We start from the raw sequence: 27321 nt of genomic DNA on the forward strand, positions 1-27321 counted from the left end.
GGGTGTACTGTCAGACTGCAGATATCAGGAAGGCAGGCAGAAATACCATCAAGACAACATAAAAAGACTTAGCACCATGGTCAAGATTTTAAAAACCTCATCTGTATCTGAATGGATCCATGTTAATGCAGAGAAACTGACAACTATATACAATAAAACTTTTACTTGGGGACATAAGCCAGCATGGAAATGCTGGCAAAGATAAAAAAAAATCTATTAAAATCTGCTATTTTCTAAAGCCATGTATTAGATTTTACTTGAAATCTTGATTTTTAACTCACACTGCTAAGGAAGTTTAGGAAATACAAAACCAAATGTGGAGGATCAGCAATTATCTATGTACAAGTTCTACTTCAGTTGCCTAGTAATTATTAAGTAGCTTGAAAAGTTTAGCACAGCATTTCTCAAGTATGCCTCACCCTAAGAATTAGCTGAGGAACCTCTCACAAATAAAGATTCTGGCTGAATGAGAGGCCAAGAATCTATACTATAAGCACCTCACGTGATCCGAAATAATCAGGCAAATTTGAAAAATATGGGCAAAAGGGGAACACAACATACTACTAAGGCTATGGGTCCCTCACTATTAAGCAGCTGGCCAAACTACCTGGGAATGGAAAACATTCACTGAAATTAAGGGATTATCTATAGAACAGTTTATTTAAAGTCCAAAACACAAAATTACTCATTTTTCTTACCAGACCACATCATTTTTACCCTATGAATATTTAGGGTTTCTCTATTAACAAGTGCAGGTTTATTATTGAACTGTAGGCTCAAATAATTCATATACACACACACACACACATATACACATACACACACACACATATCAGTTTACTACAGAGGACATGTACTTTAACAAACTTTTAAAGAAAATACATAAATACACAAAGCATTTCCCAACACTCTTTAAGTCTTCACAACCATTCTTTAGCCAAGATCTGACCAAAGATAATTTCCCACAAAACATTACAAGATTAAATAGAATATAGTATTTTATACACTTTAGCTTATTGTTGCAGTTCAAAGTTGCCCTTTCTTTGATGGCTTTTATATATTTTATACTTATTAAACAGAAGTCTTTTCTTTAACTGATGACTTAAATAGAATTGCTTTTTGGTGTGACTTGTCCTCAATCAAGAACTTACATAGTCATGATGAAATCATATGATTGACATATTTAGGGCTTTTAGTAAGGATCTTTTCAACCTAATAAGGAAAAAATTTAGTATTAATCAGTACAATATCCTTTACTGTTTTGTTTCACAACTAGTGCCTGGAGTGCTGTTATTTCCAATATAATCAGTTGGCATCAAAATATAAAGTAAAAATATGTACACTTTTATACATGAACTCTTACCTGAATAATCTCAGATCTCTTAAGAATGTTCCACAAAAGTGGAATTTCTTCCTAAAGTTACACTGAATGTGGTACAATGTGTACAACTTGGTTAACCAGTGCCTGCTTTTCATTTCCAAGAGTTTTCCTCATCTTGAATCAAATGCACAATCTTATTCCCATATCACAATGCACTGGCTTACAGTTTTGCATATAAAATCCAACTCAAGCTTATTTTGGTTTATTTTACATGCTTTATTAAATCGGTACTTATATTTACAATATCTGCAGAAAGAGTCCCTTCCAAGGCACTCTCACACACACCCACACACACCCACACAGACATCCATACTGCAGCCCCACAGACCCACTCCCATGAGATGTGAGCGTCAGACTCCTAGAATTAGGCAGCTGTAAGGGGCTAAGGGCTGTTGATGTGATTTCCAATTTTTTTTTTTTTTAAAAGAGAAAGCATGGGGGAATGCATTTGGCATCACAATGCTAATTAAGTTTGTGTATATCAACATAATATGGCAGTTAACACTGAATATTCCTTTTACATTCTATATACACAGAATGACATCAAGGTTTTGTGGGTCAACAGAATATTCCAACTTCAGTCTCAATGCTGTTTGTAGTGACTTCAAATTCATATAGGGGCTTTCCCTAAAAATAATTCAAGTCTATGGAAGTGAAATAAGGCACAATTAATATTGATTTGATCTAGGGGAAGGAAGGGAAGGGATAAAACTGGTTTGAAATGATCTTGGAGGAATTTCCTTGACTTCAATCCACTTGAAATCCCTTGTTTCCTTTTCCCTGACAAAGCCCAAAAAAGAACAGTTTGGGAATTCACATTTTAATGTTTCAGTAGCCTAAACTACTCAAATTAATGTGCAACTCCCACCTCCTCTGCCCAGGTAACCTCTTCAATGCTAAAATAAAAACATAGCATGTGAAGTAATAGTCCCTTGCTGTTTGCTGAGGAGATTTGTACATTTGAGTAGTAAATACGTATCTGGTTGTCTCTGATGTATTTTGGAGAAAAAGAAAAGGAGAAAGGAGGAGAGAGAAGAAAGTAAGATAGGGGATAGGGGATGGAGGAGGAGGTGGAAGGAAGAGAAAAGAAGGAGGGGGAGGAGGGGAGCTAAAAGTAACCTCCTGACTTTCTTCCTTTTCAGGATGATGAAGCGCCACCAGGCATTACAAACAAGTGCCACAAATGAGTCTGGCAGCGTACATAATGTCTAGTATTCAAATCTTCAGAGTGAGACTCATTTATCTTGTACACAATCTGTCAAATATTTTTTGCAGCAGGTCAATCAAACCAAAAGACACTGGACATTCTGTGAAAGGGAATAAGAATTGTAGTTCTGAAGGCCCCTGACTTTGGTTGTTTACAAAGTTCAATCCTGTTTATTGTGATCCTTGGTATCTTCTTCATCTGTATATTCTGAAGGTTCTTCCCCCGGTTTTAGGAGTCTGCCTACATAATCATATTTCTCTGAAAGATACAGCAAAAGAAAATCAGCAGTCAAAGTTGTTTCACTATTCCATTACAGAGAGGGAAGGCAGGCACTTGGCTCTTTTAAAAACATATAGGATAAGCTAAAATTTTTCCTAATGCTTCACCACGGCTGGTCTTTTTACATGCAAAGCTTAAGCAAAAGAAAACAGTTTTAGGGAACATATAAAGCCTGGGGATTATTCTTTGGAAGAGTGTTCCGTACCAGTGGCTCTTAATTGGACAATCCATCAGAATCACTTGCAGATTTTTTAAAAAAAAATATACATGGAATCCAACTCAGAGCTGTCCAGCCCAGGTTTTTAGATTAGGTCTGGAGACAAATGAAGCTGGTCTAAGGTACAATGTGAATCTCAGAACAGTTCTTTAATTCTCAATGGCCCAAAATATTATGATTGAAGAAATGAGCTGCCAATGTAGGGAATTTCTAAGTTTTTAAAACATATTAGAGGGCCGGGGATTTAGCTCAGTGGTTTCACGCCTGCTGTGCAAGTGCAAGGACCTGAGTTCGATCCCTGGTAGTAAAAAACAAAACAAAATAAAACAAACAAACAAAAACCAAAAAAACCAAAAAAACATATTAGATTGTGCATGGAAGTGGGATGAAAAAAATCTAGGTCTAATATTTTGTAGTACAGACCATGAAAAAAGAAATGGTGATTTTCTTGGAGATAAAGAAGGATGTGGGGCTGGGGATTTGTCTCGGTGGTGCTGTGCTTGCCTTATAAGTGCAAGGTCCTGAGTTTGATCCCCAGTACCACGAAAAAAAAAAAAGGAGGATGTAGAAGAGTCATGCTAGAGAATGGCATGGTAAGCAGATCCAATTGAGACATTCTTAGAAAATATGAATGGTAGTGGTCCTCAAGAAAGTAAACTAAATGAAGAGATAAAAATTCACTTGCTAGTGGTAACCCTGTGATAAGATGCCTGAGTGTGGCCTCTATCACATTATTTTTCCTCTTTCAAACTCTCTTTGCTTGTTTTTATGTCTGTATTTAATTTAGAATCTTGTATGTAGGTAACACATGTTTATTTCTTGGTCAGGAATGGAAACCTAGGATAAGTGAATTAAACTTAGGTTAAGCGAATCAGCTCTCAAGAGGATGAGATAAAAGAGCCACTTCATGTAACAGAACCAGTACAAGTACCAAGAAGCCAAAATAGCTGTTCTGAGGGATCCAGGGATCACATAAATAGGTGACAGCATCTCACAGGTAGTAAAAACTAGTGTCATGAAAGTATAATCAGGGGAAGAGTATTTCTTACTGTTTGGGAGTAAGACCAATAAAGTACTTTTGGAATAAGTTACGTCTCAGTATCAATATCATGAATCAACTGTTCTTTCTGATGGTACTGGGATCAGACCCAGGGCCATGTGCTCTAAACATGTGATCTACACTAAACTACCCCATCAATTCGGGTTGGTTTTGAGACAGGGTCTCATTGTGTAGTTCAGGCTAGCCTTGAACTCACTATGTAGCCCAGGCTGGTCTTGAACTTGTAGCGATTCTCCTGACTCAGCCTCCTGAGTGCTGGGATTGCAGGCATGTGCCACCACACCCAGCTACCAATTTAGTTTTGAATATGTCTGTAATTTAAAAAACAAAAAATCAAAAATTACACCTTAATGAACAGGTACTAAAAGACCAGAAGTATCACAATTTTGTAGACTTACAGTTTATAACAAGTTTACATATTTTCAAAATAATTAACACATGAACAATCATATTAATATTTAGCTATGTTTAAAATATCATCCAATAATGATAGCAATAAAAACACATGACATCCTTAAGCTCTTTAAGCATGTGAAATACACTTTCTTTGAATATATATTTATTTTCCCAAGAACTTAACAAAATGAAAGTACCTTTAAACTGCATTTCCCATTCTCGAACACTCTCCATCTGTACTGCATTCAAATCTGAGAGGTCATCATATTCATCTCTAAGTGCATCCTTATCTAGGCAAAATGTTGCTAGTCCTCTGGAGGCATCTCTACCAGCAAATATTCCATATGGCCCCGCTGAAAAATGAAAAGAAATTATTTAGATTGCCTAACAATACTTTGGAACGTCCAAATTATTATGGAATATCCTCACTATAAATGCTATTTGGTACAAAGCCTTAATTAAAAAATTTGCATAGGTACTAGGTGAGAAAATGAAAACCTTGTTAGAAATCTTTGACCAAAGTCAAACTTTTCACTGGAATCTTAAAATTAAATTTCAACTACTTTAGATATCCCAGGACCTGTATTCAAAATAAAGACCGTGAGGTAGTTAGGGCAAAGAAGAAACTCAAGAAGTTTGGTTTAGATACCCGCTTGCTTAAAAAGAAAAGACGTTTTACTAATTGTTAATTAATAGTGGCACTCAAAACTAACAGACTACTCACTGTATGTGCTACATATAGACTCAGGTGAGATGTGAGACTACATTTTTTTCTCCTACTTTCTGTTGGTTATAACTATGACAACAGAGACTGTATAATATTTGCAGGCACAGTGACTAGGTTCAATGCTGAGCATGTGTTCACACGTTTAACAAATCTTTCCTAAATACTGGCCAAAAATGTGACCTGTTTTAAAAATCAGTACCATCAGAACATTATAACATACATATACATTTGTCATTAAGGAAAATGCAACTGTCATGACTACTGGGAAACAGAAGTAAGCTATAAGAATAGTTAACACATTAAATAATGACTGGTATTTTGTCCAGAAAATTAGGCATCACCCTCTCTGGGGAGGAATGGCATGACTGATGTCTTGAAGGAAGCAAAACATTCCTAAAGTCTGTCCGTGAGAGTTGTTCATTCATTTGCATCCTCAATGCCTAAGTACAGTGCCTCATGTGAAGAAGGAACACAATAAATTTCTTTCAAATAAATTACCTGAAGTTCCAAACAAGGAGAAACAAAATCCTGACCCTTAAATAGATTCACTCACTGAAGCAAAGCCTCCATCCAAACATATGATTAAAAAGACACTTCACTTGTTTAAAACTGATGGTTATATCAACAAATTGAAACAACTAATTTTCTTTGTCAAGAATTTTGGTTCAGGGCCAGGGATTTAGCTCAGTGGTTCTGCCGCCTACCTCGCAAGCACAAAGCCCTGAGTTCAATCCCCGGTTCCCCCTCCCACAAAAAAGAATTTTGGTTCAATATAGTGCATTCATTTAATGAAATACTATCAGAATGAGGTAACTCTGCATGTACTGACATTAAAAGTACAGGATCTATTAACTGAAAAAAGTACTATTTACCTTGAATTGAAAAAAACCACACATATGTATAGTTTATGTTTGTATACTCAAGAAAAACACCAGGAAGAATAAAATCAAGTATTTAATGGTGGCAACATTTCTGGGGAATGGAAAATTTTTCTTCACATAACTGGTAAGGTCTAGCCATCTGAAAATGATTTTTATAATAAAGTCTTTTAAGAGTTAACTGTCTTCCTCTTTTGTTGCAGAGTAAACTACACAGATTTTTGTTTTAAGTGTTTTTCAAAGATTTGAGTGCCAATGAATGAGATTTCCAAAATATGTAATTTTATAAAAGAAAATTTCTTTTTTTTTAAAATTTCTTTTCTGAGTCTGTAAGACAGTCATAATGACAAAGGTCTTCTAGGGAAAACAGTCTTAAAACGAGTTATTGGATTTACTATTATGAATTCGAGAGTGATCAATAAGAAAGGTTATTAGAATTAAGTATTTTCTAATAAGTAAACAAGTAGGAAAACAATGATGAAAACATCTGTGAACACTATACACAGTCTCTTAAGGCTGACTGGATAATGCCTATAAACTTAGAAAAAGTGAAAAATAAAAAACACAAAAGGAAAAAAACAGATCACAGCCATAACAAGTTATACATGGAAAATGATAGTTTCCCTTTTTTTTTTTCAGGCAGAGTTTTGCTATGTATTCCAGGCTGATCTCAAACTCAAGATCCTCCTGCATCAGCCTCCAAATGCTGGGATTACAGGCATATGCCAACCATACCCGGACTCAAATAGCTTCTGTGTTTTAAAGAATATTTCAGCAATCTCATTTTCCTCTTATTTAGTTTCACAAAGTGGAAGAGACAGATTTTGCCTTCTTCCCCACTTGGCAGATGAAAGAAACTGGAGTCAAGACATTCAGTACGTTACCTAAATTTACTGAGAAAGAACTGGAAGTACCACTCCAGACACTGTACCTTAAGAAAACACAGAGGACCCACAAACCCAAAGATGCAATGACAACCCTGGAAAATGGAGCATTTTGTTAATTACCAAATTTCAGGGGAATGGAATTTTAGAATACTTGTTAAATTAAAATGAAAGAAAATTAACAAAACCAGCTTCTCTTGAAATTGTTACATTACGCACTTCCATGGCCTGCAAATGTTAACCTAAATCAGGCACTTCAGAGTGTAAACCATAAAACACATTTAAGTGTTACAAAGAAAAAAAAGATGGTTGTGGCAAAAACCGCAAACACAGCACCACAAAAATTAAATTAAATGAATAGAAAATAAAAACACCAATCAGAAAACCCTCATTTTTGAGTATATAAACATATACCATATTCTCTAGTATTAAATTTCTCTGCCAGCTTCCCTAAGGAAAACCCAACCCTGAATGAATATAGAAACAAAACTTCATATATTTTCTCTTTTGCTGGTTTTAGATAGATGACTTAGTAAGGGAAACCTGAGCCAACAATTAATAATCAGAGCCAAATTCTACACAAAATGTTTTGTTACCTCCTGAATAGAAAAGAATAAATATTCCTGTACTCCATAAAACTGTATTAAGCTGCCTTCTCTGTATGTTTAGAATTTTCCTCTGGAAGCAGTTAACTTCTAAAAAGGTCTTTTTGGTATACTTTTCTTTGCTTTCTCTGCTATAAGTGCTATAAGATCATTAAAGAATTTAAAAATAAAATTAAGAACTACAGCTAGAATTGGACAGGTTGCTCTGAAAAGGGAGGATTTGTAGTCTAATAAAAGGATATTCCACTGAATTCACAATACAACCAGAAGCATATCAAGAGAAACCAGCAATTCCTCCCCAGTATACTACCCTCTGTTATAACAAATCCCAAATTCAAATATTTTGATAAATACTTAGTTATCTACAAAACTAAAATAACAAGGAGCAATCTAAGGAAAGCAAATCTGAAATAGTATTAAGTTTTTAGTACAGTATAATTTACTAAAAAAGTAAAGGCTGGCTTATATAAATTAACCTGGTTATTTTTGACTATTGACTCATTTAGACATTAATATAGAAGACCCTTCCCCCAAATATAGAAGATCTTCAACCTAACAATGGCCTGACTTAATGATTTTCTGACTTTATAAAGCCATACTTTAAATTCTGACCTTCTGCTGGGACTAGTGATAGGTGGTGATTCTGGGCAGTGACCACCAAGCATGGCTCCCATGCTCCAGGCAGCCAGCCATGCAAGCACAAGGAGAAAAAACTCATACTCCAGTGTGCTACAAGGAGTCATCAAAATATACAGTGAACGCTTACATTTTAAAAGATACACTGCCACAAATTCTCAAAATCCTCCCCTCACTCCAAACATGTACCTTGTTGTTCTGCCACTTTCTGAAGCAGTTCTGAAAGTCCTCTTTTATGAGTGTCTTCAGGAGGTGAGGAAAAACATGTTGAATGCTGTTGCTGAGTGACATCCAACAGAAAGCCAGGCTCACAACAATATTACAGTGTATCCTCACCCACCTTTCTCATTAGATCTGGCACCTGGTTTTCCCCAAGTCAAAATGACCATGAAAGATAAACATTTTGAATCCATTCAAGTTATCAAGGCAGTCAAGACAGTGCAACTGAAAACATCAAAGAGGACTCCCAGAACTGCTTCAGAAAGTGGCAAGAATGATGGGATGTGTTCAAAGAAGAAGTATTGGGGGGGGGGGGGTTGTGGTTAATGGCAATGTGTCTATTACTATATAAAATTTAAACTTTCAGCCTATTTTTCAATCATACCTCATATATGGTATTAGCAGTGATTTTCGGATAAAGTACTCAATAAATTACAGGAGATATTCAACACTTTAGCATACAATATGCCTTAATATGCCACATAAGATAACTCTGTCCAACTGTAGGCTAACCTAAGTTCTGAACATATCTAAGGTATTCTGGACTAAGCTGAGGTGTTCAGTAAACTGGATACATTAAATGCATTTTCAACCTAATGATGTTTTTTCAGATAGTGACCCCAACGCAAGTTGAGGAACATCTGCAATCTAATCATACTTAAGGGAGTTAAATACTATTGCTTTATCAGACTACAATACAATGTTGATAGAAAAAAGACCGTTTCAAGAAAATCCCTGCTACAAAACTGAAGAGCATTATTCAGTGAAAGCAGATTCTCTGAAGTGTACACACATAGCAAATATTCCAGGACATCATTTTGAAGATAAATTTTATTTAAAATAGAAAGTTAAATATACCAAAATAACATCATTATTGTTAGAATAAGAATTTCACTATTAACTTTTACAGCCAACCTAAATTTCAAAATTAAAAAAAGAAAAATCAATAAACTTAGTTACTAACTGCATCCTAAAACTGCTTACTTTATTACAATCACAGAGAATAGGGTGGACATATTTTTGAAATGGCAAAAATATATGGTCATGAGAAAGCAGTGTTTTTTAATAATTTAATGAACATAAAATGTCAAGAAGTAAATAAAATGTGTAATAATGGATAATTCTGTAATTATTATGATTATATAGAGGAGAAATATTCCTTGAAATAAAAAGCTTATAAAGAGAAAAAATATTCTCCAATGAATATTTTAGTTATTTCCATTATTTAAAAACTATAGCTTTCGAAGACAGACTTTTAATTCATTGAAGTTTATAAATAGTACAGGTTTCTCTTCTGTTTTGAGAAGTTATTTTGGTTGTTGTTGTTGTTTTTAGTAATACTTAACAGTTATTTCAAATAAAAGATTAGAATGGGCCTAGGAACAAATGAGGGAATATGTAAAGTGATTAATTAAGTCAAATTAATAAACACACTTTGTAAAAGGCCCAGGAAGTCCCCAGAGACCATTCGAGATGATATGGTAAAGCTGAAAGAACACTTATCAAGACAAGATACTTGCATTCTGGAGGGTCCATCCAACTAGTAATATTGGGGAAGTCTCGATTTTCATAGTTCTTAGATGTCTCACACATAAAACAGGAAATTATTTCATTTACCTTAAATTGAGACTGAACTACATAATCTCTTCAATGTAATAATTGTACAAAGGGCTGAAAGCCCAAACTTGCTTCTACAGTCAAACCCAGAAGGCAATGAGCAACACTATGGATCAAGCTCAGGGTCTTGGCCTCAGGCCTCGTGGGCAAGATGAAGAAAAGATAACAAGTTAAAATTCCCAGCCTAGCTGGCTGGGTGTGGTGGTGTATGCCCGTGATCCCAGCACTTGGGAGGCTGGAGGCAGGAGTTCCAGCTCAGCCTGGGCTATACAGTGAGTTCAAGGCCAACCTGAACTACACAGAGCAGACCCTGTCTCAAAAAACAAACAAAACAGGGCCGGGATTTTGATCAGTGGCACACACAAGGTCCTGAGTTTGATCCCTGGTATTGGAAACAAAAAAAAACAAAACAAAACCCCAGACCTATACCATTTGTGGGAGTGGGGCCCATTTACCTAGCCCACATAAAATGAGGATTCTAAGGTGAAAAAAATAGCAAGGACTCAAATACCTATAGAAATTAAATAGAAAAAAATAAATAAGTGAAATAATATGTCAAGTGCTGGAGAAACCATTATTCTATAAATGATATTGGGATAACTGATAAGCCTTCTGTTAAAAACAAAATACAACAACCTTACAGCAGTTGGGAGTCTCACCTCACATGTTAAAGCAAGATAAAAATCCAAATGGAACTAAAAAAAAAAAAAAAAACACCCGAAAATAAAAAGCATAAAGAAACTAGATTTTAAAAATAATCTTTAGGTTAAAAAAGGCTTCAAGTGTGAAACATAATTTAGCAGCCATAAAGGAAAAGATGAATTTGAATAGGTAAATCCACAACCACAAGTGTGCATGCTTTAAAAACACCATAAATAAGAACAGGAAAGGGCAATCCATTCGAGACCACCTCCCTCAGCTATCCCTATGTCCCAATAAATTTTCCTACTCTCAAAAAAAGGAAAATATATTTGTAGCAAAGGCTGGGTAGATGAATATCACAATTGAAATACTGTGACAAAGAATATACAAATAATTTGTAGAAGAAACATAAGTGGCTCAAAGTTGTTGAAAAAATGCCCAATCTCATTTAGAAAAAGAGAAATGTAAAATAAAACATTCTGGGTTGCCATTTTAAACTCTTATCCTGACAAAGACCAAGAAGTTTAATATCACATTTTTGCCAAGAAGGCAAAAGCATTTTCATGAAGGATACACTGGTCCCAACTTCAAAGAGGGAAATTAGAAATAAGTACCCAAATTAAAAATGTCCATACTATCAGCCTCAGTAATTTTAACTTCTTGGAGTTTAGAAGTATAATTTTATTCACATGTGTAAATTACACATATATGAATATTGTACCACCATGTAATAAGAAATTAGAAGCAACTTAAACATTCATTAACAGCAGACTGTTAATGAGCTGTCTACACAGATATGAAAGGCTCTCAAGATATTAAAATATTGCTAAAGGTATGTCTAATACACTATAATTAATGGATGGAATAAGGTTCCTATCCGTATGCTTGTACCTTCACAGAATAGCTTTTGAACAATACTCAGACAAATCTCTTGCCTTTGAGGAGCTGAACGTGGTGGCCAGGATGGCTGTAGGAAGGAGACTTATTATTCACTTTATATCCTTTTGAATTTTCTATCCTAGCCGGGCATGGTGGTGCATGCCTGTAACCCCAGCACTTGGAAGCCTGAGGCAGGAGAACCACAGAAAGTTCAAGGCCAGCCCTGGCTACATAGTGAGTTCAAGGTCAGCCTGAACTGCATAGAGAGATCCTGACTACAAACAAACAAGAATTTTTTACCCTGAGCATGTATTACCTAATAAAACTCTGTTTTAAAATTACATGATTTTATTTTGAAACATACCCCAACTACTCTACAAGAAACACTTGTATACCTAGGACTCATAGATTACAGTAAATAACACAAGAAACAAAAAATGTAGTAAGTGCTGAAGATAAATTCACAAGAAAATTTATAATCTACCTGAAGAAACAAAGTACCATGAGTGAGCATACACAGAGAGAACTAGTATCCCAAGAATAAAAGACACAGATTAAAGAACTACACTAAATGTCCTCAAAATTATCAAGAAATTAAAATGGAACCTAAGGAAAGATTAGCTATCCAGAAGGGCTGGGTGTGGTAGTGCATGCCTGTAATCCCAGCTACTGAGAACCAAATAAAAAGCTATCCAGAGCTGGGCATGGTGGTGCATGCCTGTAATCCCAGCATTGGATGGCTGAGGCAGGAGGACCTCAGAGTTCAAGGCCAGTCTGGAATATAGTGAGTTGAAGGCCAGTGTGAAATGTATTGTGAGACCCTGTGTCAAACAAAGAAACAGACAAAATTTTAAAAATGTGTTTAATACACCAACTTATTGAACAGTATAGCTTAGCAACAAAGTATACTGAAGAGTATCAACCATTTATGTGACCAGGTGGCTGACAGGAGTTGTAGCTTGCTGCCTGTGTGCCCAGTATTGATAACTGTACTGTACTGTATGTCATCAGCCTAGGAAGATATCAAATGTCAAGATTTGAAGTATAGTTTCTTCTGAGTGTGTATTGCTATCATACCATTGCAAGGCTAAAAAATTGTAAGTTGAACTTATGGTAAAGAGAAGTCACAAAATAAGATGGTAGAAATAAATGTAAATGTAGCTGTAATCACAAAATATATAAACTGATTTAGCTATTAAAAGACAAAGTGTTGATATGAGATTTAATGAAGCAACCCAATTATGTGAACAAGAAAAAATTAAGAGCCTAACACAAGTTGGTTGAAAATAAAGGGCTAGAATAAAAAGTACTGACCTAATATTAAATAAAGGCTGAAGTAAAATCTGAAAATCCACAAAGATGATGTTTTTTAATACAATCAGTTCTAGATTGCTTCAATTTGTTCACTATAGTGTATACAAACATAGTAATAATCTGCCTTGAGGACATTCTCACATTCAATCTTCATTTCTGGTGGCTTCAGGGTTTTTTTTGTTTGTTTGTTTTTTGATACCGGGGATGAACTCGGGTCCTTGGGCTTGCGCAGCAGGCGGCGAAACCACTGAGCCAAATCCCCAGCCCCTTTTTTTTTTTTCTTTCAGGTTTTTGCTTAAATATCCACCTGTTTTGTTTTTTTTTGACAATCTAATATAAATAAGATATTTTTGTTAAGTACTTAATCTAAATAAAGTCCCTTAGCCAGGGGTGGTGGCCCATGCCTGTAATCCTAGCACTTGGGAGGCTGAGGTAGAAGGATCCAGTGTTCAAGGCCAGCCTGGCCTACATAGAGAGAGTGTCAAAAACCAAAATAAATAAAGTCCCTTGTTATCTTCTATTACGTATCCTATTAATTTCCTTCATACCATACTTGCAGATTATAATTAGGTAATCACGTATTGAAATGCTTGTTTACTGCCTGTTTTCTTTAATATGTAAACTATTAACTCTATGAAGGTAGGTATGTGTCTGTTTTGAAGATGAAGGTAACTCAATTTCTTGCTAAGCTTTTACTGTAATGAAATCCAGGGAATTACTTCTTAGAGTTTAAAAATGGAGCTGAAACACTATATACTTAAGATCTGCAGACAAGATACAGGCTCTAAAGATTACAAGAGTGACTGGTGATGTATGCCACGGATATATAGAGGGACCGAAGAAAGAATGTGAACGGTTAATTCCAGATGTTACTAAATTTATACCTTTCTTCTACCCTGAGTAACATCTTCTGGTCTCATATTTGTTTTAAGCTATGCCTTTGTAAGTTTCTTTAGTAATTAATACAAATACATTAAAAACATGGGATGATGTTGAACTCAGAAGGGTGAACCATTAGGTACTACAAAAAGAACTAGTAGAAATCTGAGCAAAATATCCAAATTGTTCAGCAAGCTCAGCTGAGCCCTTTGTCCTACTGATGTAGGTGTGTATGGACATTAGTCCAAACAACAGACCTAGCTGGCTTCAAAGCCAAGAAGCCAGGCTGCCAGCTGGGCAGTGCCAACTTCAGGATACCCATGAAGGAGGCAAAGCTGAGTCCAGTTTTCATGTTGCAATCACTGCTTCAACTGCAATTTGGCAAACTCAAATGTTACATAAAAATTCACACATTGACGATAAAGTTTAAAAAGGAAGAAAAACACGTACAATGGCTCCTTTCCCCAAGCCCCTAAATATTAGGCATCTCTTATGTGCTTCTTTTTTTTCAGCGGAATTCCAAAGTTAGATACAGCTTTGTTTGTTACATGTTGAACACTCAGGAAGAAGAAGCATATTCTAAATTTCAGGGATACAATATAATCTACTTAAAACGCCAAGTGTATAACATTGTATTGGGAGAGTAATAGCTATCAAATTACTTAAAATTTCACTATCTATTAAAGACTTCAAAATCTATTATGACCTTTCAAATATGTGAAATTAAATAGATGATATGACCATGGGAAGGTATGGCCTGTAAACCAGTAAGACCTAGGTTTGGTTTCTAGTATTGCTACTTACTAAATGTGACTTTGGGCAAAACCTCTGAGTTTCAATTTTCACAGATATAAAATGATAACATTACTTATTTCATAGAGCTATCTGGAAATTAAACGAGATAATAAACTCAAGAAATGGAGCTTCCTCCTACTACTACTCTGACCTCTAGAATCAATGCTGTTCAATAGAACTTTCTGGGAAGACACAAATATACCACTCTATAATGGGCTCTATCTAAGGTGGCAGCCATGTGGCTGAGCACTTGATATGTGGCTTGTCTCATCAAAGAACTCCATTTTTAATTATATTAACTTTAATTTAATTAGCCATTTGTGACTATCATATGGACAGCTCAACACAAAGCCATGAAAGTTATGTTTCTTTGAAGTTTTACATCCCTAGGGGAGCCAAGGGAGGGTTTGAAGAAAAACAGTAGATTCTTTTTACTAGTGTATCTCAGAATGCAGTTTACTAAATACTGCAGATAAGCTTTGTGGTCAAACATATCTAGGCCATTTATCAGTCTACTGTGCTACCCAAGCTAATTTACCTCAGATTCCTCATTTATAGGGGAGGAATACTTAACACCTTCACTAAGAAATTGTGAAGATAATAAATTACTTGATCTGATATAGTATGTGCTTAACTAATCTTGTTTCCTTTTCCCCACCTTCATTGTTTCTGACATGACCACACTTTCTTCACATGCTGGCCAACGGCTTGACTTGTTACTAAATTTAATACTGACAAATGTAGTTCAACAGTTGGCACTAACTACATTTGTCAATATTAAATTTAAATTTAATTTTTAAGAAGACTAACTTTAAAGATACACAACTAAAAGAAAATATGTTGAACATTCTGGAAATCTCCCCAATCTTTAATCCTAGCTATTATTGCAAAAATGGGAACAGATATTGGCTAAGCACAGAAACTAGGTTTTCCAGCTCTCTTAGCTCATTCTTTCATGTTATTAAGATTCTCAGATAGGGATTAGTAATTCTGAGTTATTCTGCTATAAAATTATTTAATTTACTTGACAAAAATGAAAATCAAAACTTAATTTACATATTTTTGTACCCAGAAACTTGGCTTTGGGACTTTTGGGAATTGCTATGTTTTCTATTAATGTGAAATACCAACAAGCCCTTAATATGACCTGGCTGTCTTTAAATTTTGTCTCAATAATAAAACATACCAAATATCACTATTAAGTTGTTGGTCAATATCTAGAATAACTGAGTAACACTTTTAGGCTATTCATGAGAGTGAGGGAACGGGTGGGGTGGGAAGCTAATCTAGAGTGAACTCCATTATCATCTGGGGGTTCCCTCAATGCTCAGGACACACAACAGTAATCTACATTATACCTATTAGTCTTAATTTGTGACAGAACACTTATCACTGGAGAAAGCTAAGCTGTGTCCACAACTCTTTCCTAGCTATTTTCAGCGAGTGCACCAAGGCATAATGTATGAGGACTAATACAATTCTTTAATACTTTGCTTCACTGTCAGTTTAAATGGGGGGGGGGTTGATCTTTTAGCCAAGTAAGTTCTGTATTAAAAACTTAAATTGGTACATAATTTCTGATCACTGAACACAAATACCAACAGGGAAAATGTTTAACTAGGTACAAAATACTGTGTAAATCCTTGATTTAAAAAACTTTATTTGGCCTATTTAAATACTTTACTTTGGCCTTAGCCTCTTGTTCCACAGGCTCTTAAGTAAATAACAAAAAACATTAACCATTTCATCAGATATAATAAGGGAGACATCTGGTGTTTGTATCATATAACCAAGGGCAAATACCTTAATAAGTTATCTATAACTTGGTTCTATCGACTGTCTGTCCATACACACACACGCAGAAACAGAAACTAAGAAAAAAATGGATCAACTCCAAAAATCTCCAATGTCTTATCTCTATTTCAATCAACAAACCAAAGTACTTCTAAGATATCAACCAACCACCATACACCAAAATCAGAAGAAGTATGTATTTCCAGGTGTCAATTAATCTGATGCACTAATAGATTAAACCAAGAAGGAAACCAGTGTGTTTCCAGACTATCAACGCCCTTGAGTTGGATGTACTCTTCCAATAAAAGGTCAATTTAGGTGTCTAAGCTTATTACTTATTCTCATTGTAGTTTTTTTTCTTTTTTTTGGTACCAGGGATCGAACTCAGGACCTTGCACTTGCCAGGCAGGCAGTGGAACCACTGAGCTAAATTCCCGGCCCTAGATATTTTTAAAAGTTTAATATTTACACTGCATAACCAGAAACCACAATTGTGTTCAATTTTATGGGATACCAACAGGTTCCATCAGTCTGAAGTTCATTTGCATAATCAAAACTGTATGTTACAACCACACTTGTAAAAGAAGGGCTGGTAACCCAACTATCCTACCTACATAGTCGTTTGAAAGCAAAGTTCTAAAAATCTTCAACTTGCAGAACTGGTGCACACGGAGGTCTGAATTTATAGCTTTTCTAAATTTTTCTCCTCAGTTCTGCTAGGTGAACATATAATAAATGAACCACTACCTTTGTGTATCTGAATACCTGTCTTCCAATTGGGTAAAAAAAGAAAAAGAAAAAAAGCAAACCAGACAGACACGACTGCTGGGTACATAAGCTCCACCTCCAACACCCTGGAACACTCTTGCCAGTCTTTAATAAGATCTGCATTCTGATCTGTCTTCATCCCACATACAGTGTTAATCTTGGAAAGCATCTCCGAATCAAAACTGGTTTAAAAAGAGTCCGGAGGTGTTGCTTATATGCCAGCACTCCAGAGTGGAGGGGTGGGACCTGGAACTGAACGTGGCCTTAGGGGTAGTAGTAGTGAGAAGAAAAAGGGGAGATTAGCGACAGAGAAGAGTAAAGAAATGAAGGATGAGCATTTCAAGGCCTAAAACTTCAGGTATTTACTTTAAATCTCCCTCCTGCCCCTACCCATCCCAGCAATCAGAAAACTCAGGAAAGGCTGAGGGCCAGCATGCCTCGCGACAACTCTAAAAATTCTGAAAATTTCAGCTCAAGAAAAAGCTGCAAGGAGGAACGAGACGGGTGTAAGCTCCTTGCTGGAAGCGTCCCAGGGACCCTGACTTCTGGAGGCCAAGCCGGGGACGCCCTCGGTGGAGGTGCGTGGGGGGCGGGCAGTCCCAGGCGCTGCAGCCGGGGCGCGGGGTCCGAACCACAAGAGAACTGGGCCAAGCCACCCGGAACCCAGGGCCTCCCCGCTAGGAAGGTCGTGTCTGGGACGCAGGGTCCTCCCCACGCCACCAACTCCTCCTCACCGGGGCCGTAGAACTTGCTGCCTTTGGTCACGTCGAAGACTTTCCCATTGACCGCGAGCAGGATGCGCGGGGTGCGGGACCCGTCGTACTGGCGCAGCTGTTCCAAGCTGAAGTCCCGCTTCTTCATGCGCGGCAGGGACGCCGCGGGGCTCTCCTCGCCCGCCCCCGCCCCCGCGCCCAGACCCCGCCGCCCCCAGAGCACCCAGAGCCGGTAGGCCCCCAGCAGCACCAGCGCCACCAGCGCCACGTTCAGCAGCATCTCCCCGCCCCCTGTCAGAAGCGCCAGCGCCGCCGCCGCCCAGCCGCCCCCTTCCGCTGCCGCTCCCGCGCCGCCTGGGCTCCCGCTGCTGCCGTCGCTGCCGCTCTCGCTGCCACTCCCCAAGGTGCCTAGCTTCACGTCCCCATCACCCGCCGCCATCACTGCCCGCCAGCGCCTTCCTCCTGCTCCCCGCCCCCTGCCCTCCCCAACCCCACGGATGGCCCCGCCCACCCGAAGCCTCCCAGCCAATAGCTTGAGGGGCGGGGGTGGGGTCAGGACTGCTCCTGATTGGGTGTTAACGGGGTAACGCTGTCTCGGCTCTAGTCCTCCCTTCCCTTCTTGTGCAGGCAGCGCTCGCGTGCGCCTCCCGCCCACTTCGCCCCACACGTCCCGGCTCTCTTTCCAGGCCTCCGCTTGGTGAGGTAGACTAGGAGGGCGGGACTGAAGAAAAGATGCTGCGCCTGTCCCCCTTTCCCGCGCGCGCGCGCGCAAACACGAGGGCGGGACGAGACCACAGCGCGTGCGCAGGTTCCGGAGCGCCACGCGCTCGCTTTTCCTGGGCAACACCTCTGGGAGCCCCCGCGGAGCCCGGTCTCCCGCTGTGCGCGTGCGCCCCGAAAGGGTTTCCTTTCCCAGGACTGGGTTCTCGTCGGCGAACTCCCGCCTCTGCTCTCGCTTCGCCTGGGGGCTTCACGTGCGTGGAGGCGGCCACGGGGGCAGGCCCGGGCGGGGTTGCGTGTTGGTGGCTTGTGACAGGCCGGGACACAGTTTCACTGCGAGGTACAAACTGATGAAGGCGTCTCTGTCTTTCCCCAGGGCGCCGTCGGGCTGGTCGGGATGCCAGGAGCGTGGGCGTCCGACGAGGCAGCGCCCAAAGTTCTGGAGAGAGATGAAGGCTTTCTGGCGCGGAGTGCACAGAGCCCGTTCTGGGGTTCTCGGGTCTCAGCTGTCAGTGCTGCCTGCTCTGGCAACGGGCAGCCACTCGAGTGTTTTTGGCCAGGGCTGAGTTTGCAGAATTTTCTTAGAGGGTTTAGACTAGAGATCTCATTGCTTGTATCAGTATCTCTACGGCGGTAGGGAAGCGGAAAGGATGAGGTGGCCCTTCTGTAAGCTAGTTCAGCTTTATTTACAGCAGTTTCATGTCCTGGGAAGTAAAATTCCCACGCATGTGACACCTCAGCCGCATTCTGGGCTAGCCTGCTTCATGGACTCATGTCTTTGACATGCTTTCTCCTGCCCTATCTGCTGTCTTCCTGCTCTGAGCCTTCCTCCCGGTCTAAAAACTGAAGGCGGCCCAGGGGAGTGACCCTGTAGTTTTGTTTGAGGAACCAATAGGATGGGTATCTGAGAGGCGCAGAGCAGCCTGGGCAGCTTATGGTTTGAGCTGGAGAGTGGGAAACAAAAAGCAGCCTGTTTCGCCTGAAGAGGAATGAAGTCTAGAAAACTAGGTTATAGTCTTTAATATCGAGGAATAGGAGCATACTGTTGGGCTTGGAGGATCCACAGAACATCTTGATGGGGCACGTGATGAGATCAAAACTTTTCCTAAAGAGATTATTTAGCACCTGGGTGTATTAAGGCTTGAAGGACAAGAACGGGAACTGTGTGTATGAAGTAAGACTGAGAGCTAATGGTGGTGTTAGAGCAGGGGTTGGCAAACATTTTCAGCAAAGGCACAGATACCATTTTAGGTAACTGCCCTGAAATAAGAAGGCCATACATACTGTATTTCTCTGAAAATAAGACCAGGTCTTATATTAATTTTTGCTCCAAAACACACAATAGGGCTTATTTTCAGGGGATGTCTTTTTTTCATGTACCACCATCAACATTTCATGTACAACAGTCTACATGTATTTATTCATGTACAAAAATCTACATGTACAGAAATTTACACTTACTCAAATACTGTCATGTCATCTTGAAAGTCAGCATAACACTTCCCAAATTCTGGCCTGAATTTCTTGTGACTCCATTTCCTGTAAACCATTGGCCCTGATCTCTCATGTCCAGCAGTAGTGCTCTTCTTAAATGAGCACATCTTGTCCATGTACCCTCCTCTTAGTGCATTGGCATGACAGTGGTCAAGGCTTTTATCTCATGAATTCTTTGCCAAAATCATGCCCTCTTGCAGGCTAGTCTTCACAAAGTTTTCATTAAATCAAAGTTAATTGAAGGCTTAACAGACAAGAATGGCTATAAAAATGACAGTTAAGCATGATGGTCCACACAAAGGTGACAAAAAATTGCAAGCACCAAAATTGAGAAAATATTTCACGTGACTGCATTCAGTACATCCATTACAACACATAATATATTGAATTATAAAGATTCATATTAGACAAATCAGGTCTGTTATCCGATGCGCATATTATTTATGTATTGTGCCCCCTTACAATACCTGGCCACATCCCTCCCATTAGCTGCATTTGGTCCCCACTCTTGAGACTTTACTCATGCTGCTTTTGCACTGACAGTGGCTTTCTCTCATTTTTACAATTCAATTCTACTTCTTTCCCATTCCTTTTGTATTTCTATCTCCACCTGAAGTATGTGACTACATTGGCCCATACTGATTGATTTCTTTGAATTTTTAAAGATTCCTTGCATGTGCCACTCATTTTGGCCTTTTATGCTCTTCTTAACTATTCCATTATTGAAACTCTCATTTGGATTCCAAAATTTCTTTTGCTTCTTATCAGTGCTCCTTTTCTGACTCCTTTGTCCTCCTTTTCCTTGTTGTATCCTGATCTTCCTGAGAGGTAAACCATAGCATCTGTCATGTTTGTTTATTTATTTATTTATTTATTTAGGTACTGGGAATAGAACTCAAGGCCTCCAGCTTGCCAGGCAGGTGCTGTGTTGCTGAGCTACATCCTGGCCCTGTCTTCTGCATTCTTTTCTCTTACACTTCCCCCTTTTTCCTTAACACTGCATATATTTGCTGACTTGTCATGTCTATGGAAGGTGAACCTCTCTAGCCCTGTCTTCTCCAGAAGGACCAGCCACTAACTTTCCATTTCTTTTCCCACCTGCACAGTAGACTTGGATTTCTCCACTTCTTTGGCCTCAAGTCTGGCCAATGAAATGTGATTGGAAGTTACTTACATCACTTCCAAATAAAAGCTTAAAGGTCTGTGCACATTAGTCATAGACTTTTGCCACAGTAACGGAATATTTTTAGTTTCCTATTGTCTCATAACCCTTCTAAATCTTTTTGGTTTTTTTTGGTTTTTTTGAGGCAGGGTCCTGCTGTGTAGCTCAGGCTGGCCTTGAACTCACTATGTAGCCTAGGTTGGCCTCAGACTCATGGAGATCCTTCTGCCTCGGCTTCCTGAATGCTGGGATTACAGGCATGCACCTCCACACCCAGAAACCCTTCTAAATCTTAATGGTTTAAAACAGTCACTTTTATTCTAATGGTTTTGTGAGTTTACTTGGCTCATGGACAGTTGGCTAAGTTAGCTTTAGAGTCTCTGATATAGTTAGTTCCAGCCTGTCTTGTCTGGAGCTAGAATAATTGAGAAGCTCAAAATACCTGAGCTTTTCTTCTTCCTCATGTTCCAGTGCCTCTCTTCACATAACTTCTCCAGCAGAGTAGTCTGACTTCTTGCATGCTGGCTCAGGACTCTCAAAAGTATAAAAGCAGAACCTTTCAGTCTTTGTAAGGCTGAGGCCTGGAAATGACCCACTGTATCAGTAAAAGTAGGGCCAGCTCAATTTTAAGGTGATGGAGAAATAAATTCTTGATGGAAGTTGGGGGAAGAATGACAGAGTTTGTGGCCATGTTTAACCACCACTCCAGCAACGGTTCCAGTGGTGGCTGCTTCCATCAGAGTGGCAGAGGAAGCACAAGTGGCAAAGAGCTCCAGGCTAACACAGTCACTAGGATAGTTGAGGTTGTTTGGTATCAACTTTTTGCACTAAAACAATGAGTGCTGGATATAAAACACAGCTATAAGAAAAAATATGAGGCATTGCCATATATAATATGCTATAAATATCAGTAGTTGCTTTGTTTGGCAGCATCCAGTTCTGACTCATTTATGTCTCCCAGCGAACTAGCTTAAGAATTTGCACCATGATAGTCAAGAAATACTTCTTAAATAAGAGAGTATGGTTTCTTGTAATTCCTCTTTATTTTAGGAGAAACACTTCTTTTCCACACCAGATATTTCTTGGTGGAATATGGAAGAAGTGTCACTAACAAAACTTGACACTCTGTTCCAAGGCTACCAGCTAGTTCCCTGATGTGTAAAGCCCACCTTCTTCCTCTCCTTTGTCTTGGCAGCCAGGAAAATGTGTTTTTTTCCTCTGCTCCCTCATACCACAAGTTTTGTAGTGCTTGCCCCTGCCAAGGGAGGCTTGGGTAAGCTTGCCAAAGTAGTCTCCTTGGTGGAAGGGAAGTTTCTGGTTTGGGGAGCTAAGTTCACTTTTAGAGAACGGCAAAAGCTGTTATTTGAACTTTAATTCACAAAGTTAAGAGAGTTCAGTGTTGGATATTAAAATTTTGCTTTGGAGCTAGAGAAATCAGAAGGCTCAAAGGTCAACATGAAATTGGCCCTGATTACTTTGGGCTGTGATTTAGAAGATCGAGTAATTTAGTCTCTGAGCTTAATTTCTCCCTGGAAAATTCATATTGAGAGAGGGTCAAAATCAATTTGGGGGGCTGGGGATTTAGCTCAGTGGTTCCGCTGCCTGCCTCACAAGCCAAGGACTCGAGTTCGATCCCTGGTACCAAAAAAAAAAAATCAATTTGGGGACATCTTTTTGGCTTAGTTACTAAAGTTTCTCCCTCCCCAGTTAGCTCATAAATGTAGAGATGAATATAACTTTTCACTAGGAGACAAAATAGGAGAATATGTTAGGGGACAGTTAGGTGCAAGGCTCACAAAAAAATGGAAGATGATTGTTGTTAAATGCTTTACAACAGAAAACTAAATCTTAACATAAATGGTAGAAATGAATAGTGAGGTGGGAAATGGTTAACGTAACAATGAGCAGATTTGGGTAAAGAATATGGATTTAATGTATTCAATAATTTTGGCAAAAATTAATGAAAAGTTTTCTACAAGTTTGAATAGTTGTTCAAGAACAACTCTGCTATATATTCCTCTCATAATATTAATCAATTTGTAAGGAAATTTGCAACATTTTCCTTTGTTTTCCCTTGAAATCATATGCAGTGTGCAGCTGAAAAATAGAATAGGATTTTGCATCAAGTGTGTTCTCATTACTCAGCAGATGTTCCTTGCAGCTGACTAGTATTTCCCAGAATGTTTTTTGCGAATCTTGCGTATTTGAATGCTGAGATAGATAATGTGAAGCCTGATACCTGACTGCAAGTTTGTTACCTGGGTGAAGTAGGGCTCCACCTCCTTCAGTATTTCTTTTCACTCTCAACCACATTCCTTTACATCAGCAGGAAATGGAAAAGAAAATGACATTAGGCAAACATTATTATAACTCCGGCCTCCCCTCTCCCAGTGTATTGGAGCTCAGAACACAGACCAAAATGCTGTTTTTGACACAATGTTTCCTCTCAACTGAAATATGTGTAAGATAAGAAAGGCTAGAAAATCCTCCTGAAGGTTTATTATGCCTTGATTAAATTGAATATTGATGTCCATATTTAGAATTTTTTTTTTTTTTGTATGATGCCTTAGAGGTGTTCTTGCATGTCAGAGCAATTTTCCACGGTAAGATCTGGATTGGGTGGGAGGAGGCCTATCTTTTATGTGTGGAGAAAGAATGATTTTTGAAGGGAGTTGGGAGAAATTGAATTGATGTGACATCTTAATCTCAGTCACATTTCAGACAGCTTCATTTTAGGAAAGAGTGAGTGAAAGCTGAATAAATGGTATTGATTTCCTTAAAACTGTCTGAATCTGTGTTGTCCTTGGGAGTACTCATGGAATCTCAAGGTAGACTGCAGTGTGAACCCTAAGAAAATAAAATTAGTGGAATGTGATGTAGTTGCAGGGGTCATATTAACACTCCTGGCCTCTTGGGTCACTCCTTCCTCTTCCCCACAAGATACTTCACAGTGAGAAACTTGGTTAGAAGACTTGGCCCCTATGTCGTGTCTTACTCTTGGAGTTAGGCTGCCAAGGAACATGGCTTTTGGTCTGCTTCTTTGTACTGCAAACTTCACAAGATGGGTGTGTGGATTGGGGGAGGGCAGGGTTGCAGTGGACCTATGCTGCCGGCAGATGACTCAGTGGTTAGTGTGTCTAGTCCTACAGTTCAGTGTGGGGAGGCTCTTTTTCACCACAAGTCTCCAGCATCACCTTAGCAGTAGTGGTGATGGTTCTCACCTGACTACTCTTGCCTGTTTTTCAGCTGGTTTACAACTTGGTAGGGGAGAGAAGTGCGCTTTACTAGGTTTCCTAAACCTTAAACACTCAGTCCTTTAGAGAACACAATGCATAGTGTACTGGGAGTTTTCTTAAGTTCTTTTAGCCATGAAGTTATATTCAATGATACTTTTTTCTCTGATTTTTTTAATGTATTTTGTAGACTTGTGCATAGTAAATAATAAGTATGATTTATTTTCAAAGTGTTAATTTATAGGGGATTCTTGGGTAATACAGTATATACAGAACATCAGAAAAGTTGATTTCAAGAGAAAGAAAATAGCTCTTGGTTGTGAAGAGTTCTTCAAAATATAGTATTATAGCCTTAGTTTAATGCAAAATAAACTGTTTTTGATCAGCTAGAAAAAATTATTGGGGCTGGGGATTTAGCTCAGTGGTGCCGCCACCTGCCTCGAAAGCAAAAGGTCCTGAGTTCAATCCCCGATACCAGAAAAAAAAATTACTGTCATTCACCAACAGAAATTTGGGCTGTCTTTACTTTGTTAGGGTCACTGAGTGGAAGTTCTGCAGTAGAATCTGATGTTTTATTAGCAAGCAGGTGCAGGAATTTCCTATGAGAAGAAAAAAAAGATATAACATTAATTCTTTTTCTCTTTTCTCCTGTGTGCAGTCTAACATTGGATTCTATTGACCTCTAAGATTTACCTCAAATCTGACTAACCACTGGACACCATGTCCACATCTGTCATCCTAGTTTGAGAGATTTCAGTCTTTTAGCCATCACCACCTTTCATTTGAACCTTGGCAATAACTTCTTGCCTGGCTTCTTGGTTTGTACTCTTGTCTTCTTGGAATTCATTGTATGTCAGTCATTTAACAGTATAAATTGGACTCTATCCTCCTTGCTTATTCCTCACTAAGTCCTTCCCTTGCAACTAGAATAAAATCCAAATTCTCTATCCCGGCATGTATAATTCGCTATATACTTTCCCTTTGAGTGCTCTGAAATTATTTTCTTTCACTATATTCCGGCCATACTGATTTGCTATCTTTATTTGAATAGTCCAAGCTTATTCCTATCTCAGAGATCTTGCATTAGCTCTACTGTAGGCCTGGAATTCTCTACCTCCAAGCTTTCTCATGGCTGACTTGTTCTCAGGATTTAAGACTCGGCACAAATGTCCACTTCTCAGAGAAGTCTTATTCTGACCATGTCTAAAGGAAGGAAGTTAGGCCACTGGGTGGCTATCCCTTGAAGAGGACTCTGGCCCTTTCCTGTTTCTCCCTTTGTTTCCTGCTTCCCATGAGAAGAACAGGCCTCCTGGGCTATGATGTACTGTGGTGCAACAGGGCCAAATGAATGAGGATTGAAATCTCTCAAACCATGAGCCAAAATAAACTTTTCTTCCTTATAAGTTGTTTATTTCATGTATTTTAAATAAACTAACGCACGGGATCTCTGTGAGCCCCCAGTAGAATGTGATTCCATTGTGGTAGGGGTTGTCTGTCTTGTCTGTCTTGTCCCCTGCAGTATTTTCATTGCTTACAGCAAAGATTGACATTTGGTGGGAGTTATTAAACATGTATTTGCTGAGTGAATAGATGAATCAAGATCCTGATGTACCTAGAAAATGCCTCTCCAGAGGCCTTTGTCGTAGTAACTTTGCCATAATTCAGGGTTGAGTCCTTTTGTTTTGAGCACTCAGAAATGTGATTCAACCAACACACAGAAGCTTTTTTTTGTTTTCCTCTGGGACAGGAATTACCTTAACCAAGATATGAAACTGATATATAAAATCCCTATGTCAGTTATCAGTTTTTTTCTTTTGGTCCTAGGGATCGAACTCGGGACCTTGTGCTTGTGGGACAGGTGGCGGCACCACTGAACTAAATACTCCGCACAGTTATCAGTTTTTACTGAGCGATATACCTGTCATGTGAAACCAGACTTGTACTGATAGAATCTGCTGGAAACTTTCTGTCTGTGGGCTGACATACATAGGACAGGGAATTAAATCAGAAAGGTTTTTGGAAAACAAGGAAGAGAGGGAACTAGTACATGGCTTGTGTATTTCAAAGCATTCATTTATTTAAGAAATGTAAACCTCTAGTTTTGTTTTCTGTGCTAGGTACTGAAGGGTCAAAAGGGATACTATCAAGTACTAGTACTGGTGTTGTCTAGTTGGGAAGGCAGAGAATAAACTGACAGTTGTAAGTCAATTTCAAAAGTATTCTTTTTAGTCGAATTCTGTGGTGATATGGGAGAATTTAGAAGATGAACTGATGCCTGGGGTTGTAGCTTAGTGGTAGAGCACTTGCCTAGCATGTGCCAGACCCTGGGTTCAATCCCCAGTATTGGAAAAACAAAGGGGGAGGTTTAAGTGGGGGAACTGAGGCTTGCGACATTCAGGGGAGCCTCCCAAGAGGCAAGTATTTTAACTGAGCTGAGGAGTTAGCTAGGAATGAGGATAAAGAGATCAGGCGCAAAGCTAGGCCTGGTGGTGCATGCCTGTAATCCCAGCACTCTGGAGGCTGAGGCAGGAGGATCACCGAAAGTTCAAGGCCAGCCTGGGCTACATAGCAAGTTCAAGGCTAGCCTGAACTACATACAAAGCAAGACCCTGTCTCAAAAAATAAAAGAAACAAAAAATGAAAGAGAGCAGGGCAAGGAAGGGCACTTTGGGGAGAAGCTGCAGCTCAATGGAGCTTTCTAAGGGCCATAAGCAGCTCAACGTGGCTGTAGTGAAGAATTTGAGGTGGTGTTAGGGTGGAGAGATAGCCTAGTGGACTTAGTTTTGGACTTTATCCCATAAAGAGCAAGGGGAGCCACTGGA

At 38.9% G+C, this 27321-nt stretch overlaps 1 protein-coding gene and 1 long non-coding RNA gene across 2 annotated transcripts in view; one reads left to right on the forward strand and one right to left on the reverse strand.

The window, feature by feature from the left end:
- Positions 1–641: 641 nt before the first annotated feature.
- Positions 642–18364, reverse strand: Pgrmc2 (progesterone receptor membrane component 2). Its single transcript, XM_004854960.4, has 3 exons — positions 17912–18364; positions 4738–4893; positions 642–2846 (listed from the first exon to the last, which is right to left on the reverse strand). The coding sequence occupies exons 1-3, from the start codon at positions 18327–18329 to the stop codon at positions 2749–2751; spliced, it is 672 nt and encodes a 223-aa protein (XP_004855017.1). The 5' UTR covers positions 18330–18364; the 3' UTR covers positions 642–2748.
- Positions 18356–27321, forward strand: part of LOC110343976 (uncharacterized) — a 39628-nt gene continuing 30662 nt past the window's right edge. The window contains exon 1 of the long non-coding RNA XR_002386246.2: positions 18356–18950. This is a non-coding gene — a long non-coding RNA (uncharacterized LOC110343976). The remainder of the gene's footprint in view (positions 18951–27321) is intronic.

This window comes from Heterocephalus glaber, unplaced genomic scaffold, assembly GCF_053883595.1.
Source record: "Heterocephalus glaber isolate CG9 unplaced genomic scaffold, H.glaber_assembly_v1.0 deba00001586, whole genome shotgun sequence".
NCBI classification, from domain to species: domain Eukaryota; kingdom Metazoa; phylum Chordata; class Mammalia; order Rodentia; family Bathyergidae; genus Heterocephalus; species Heterocephalus glaber.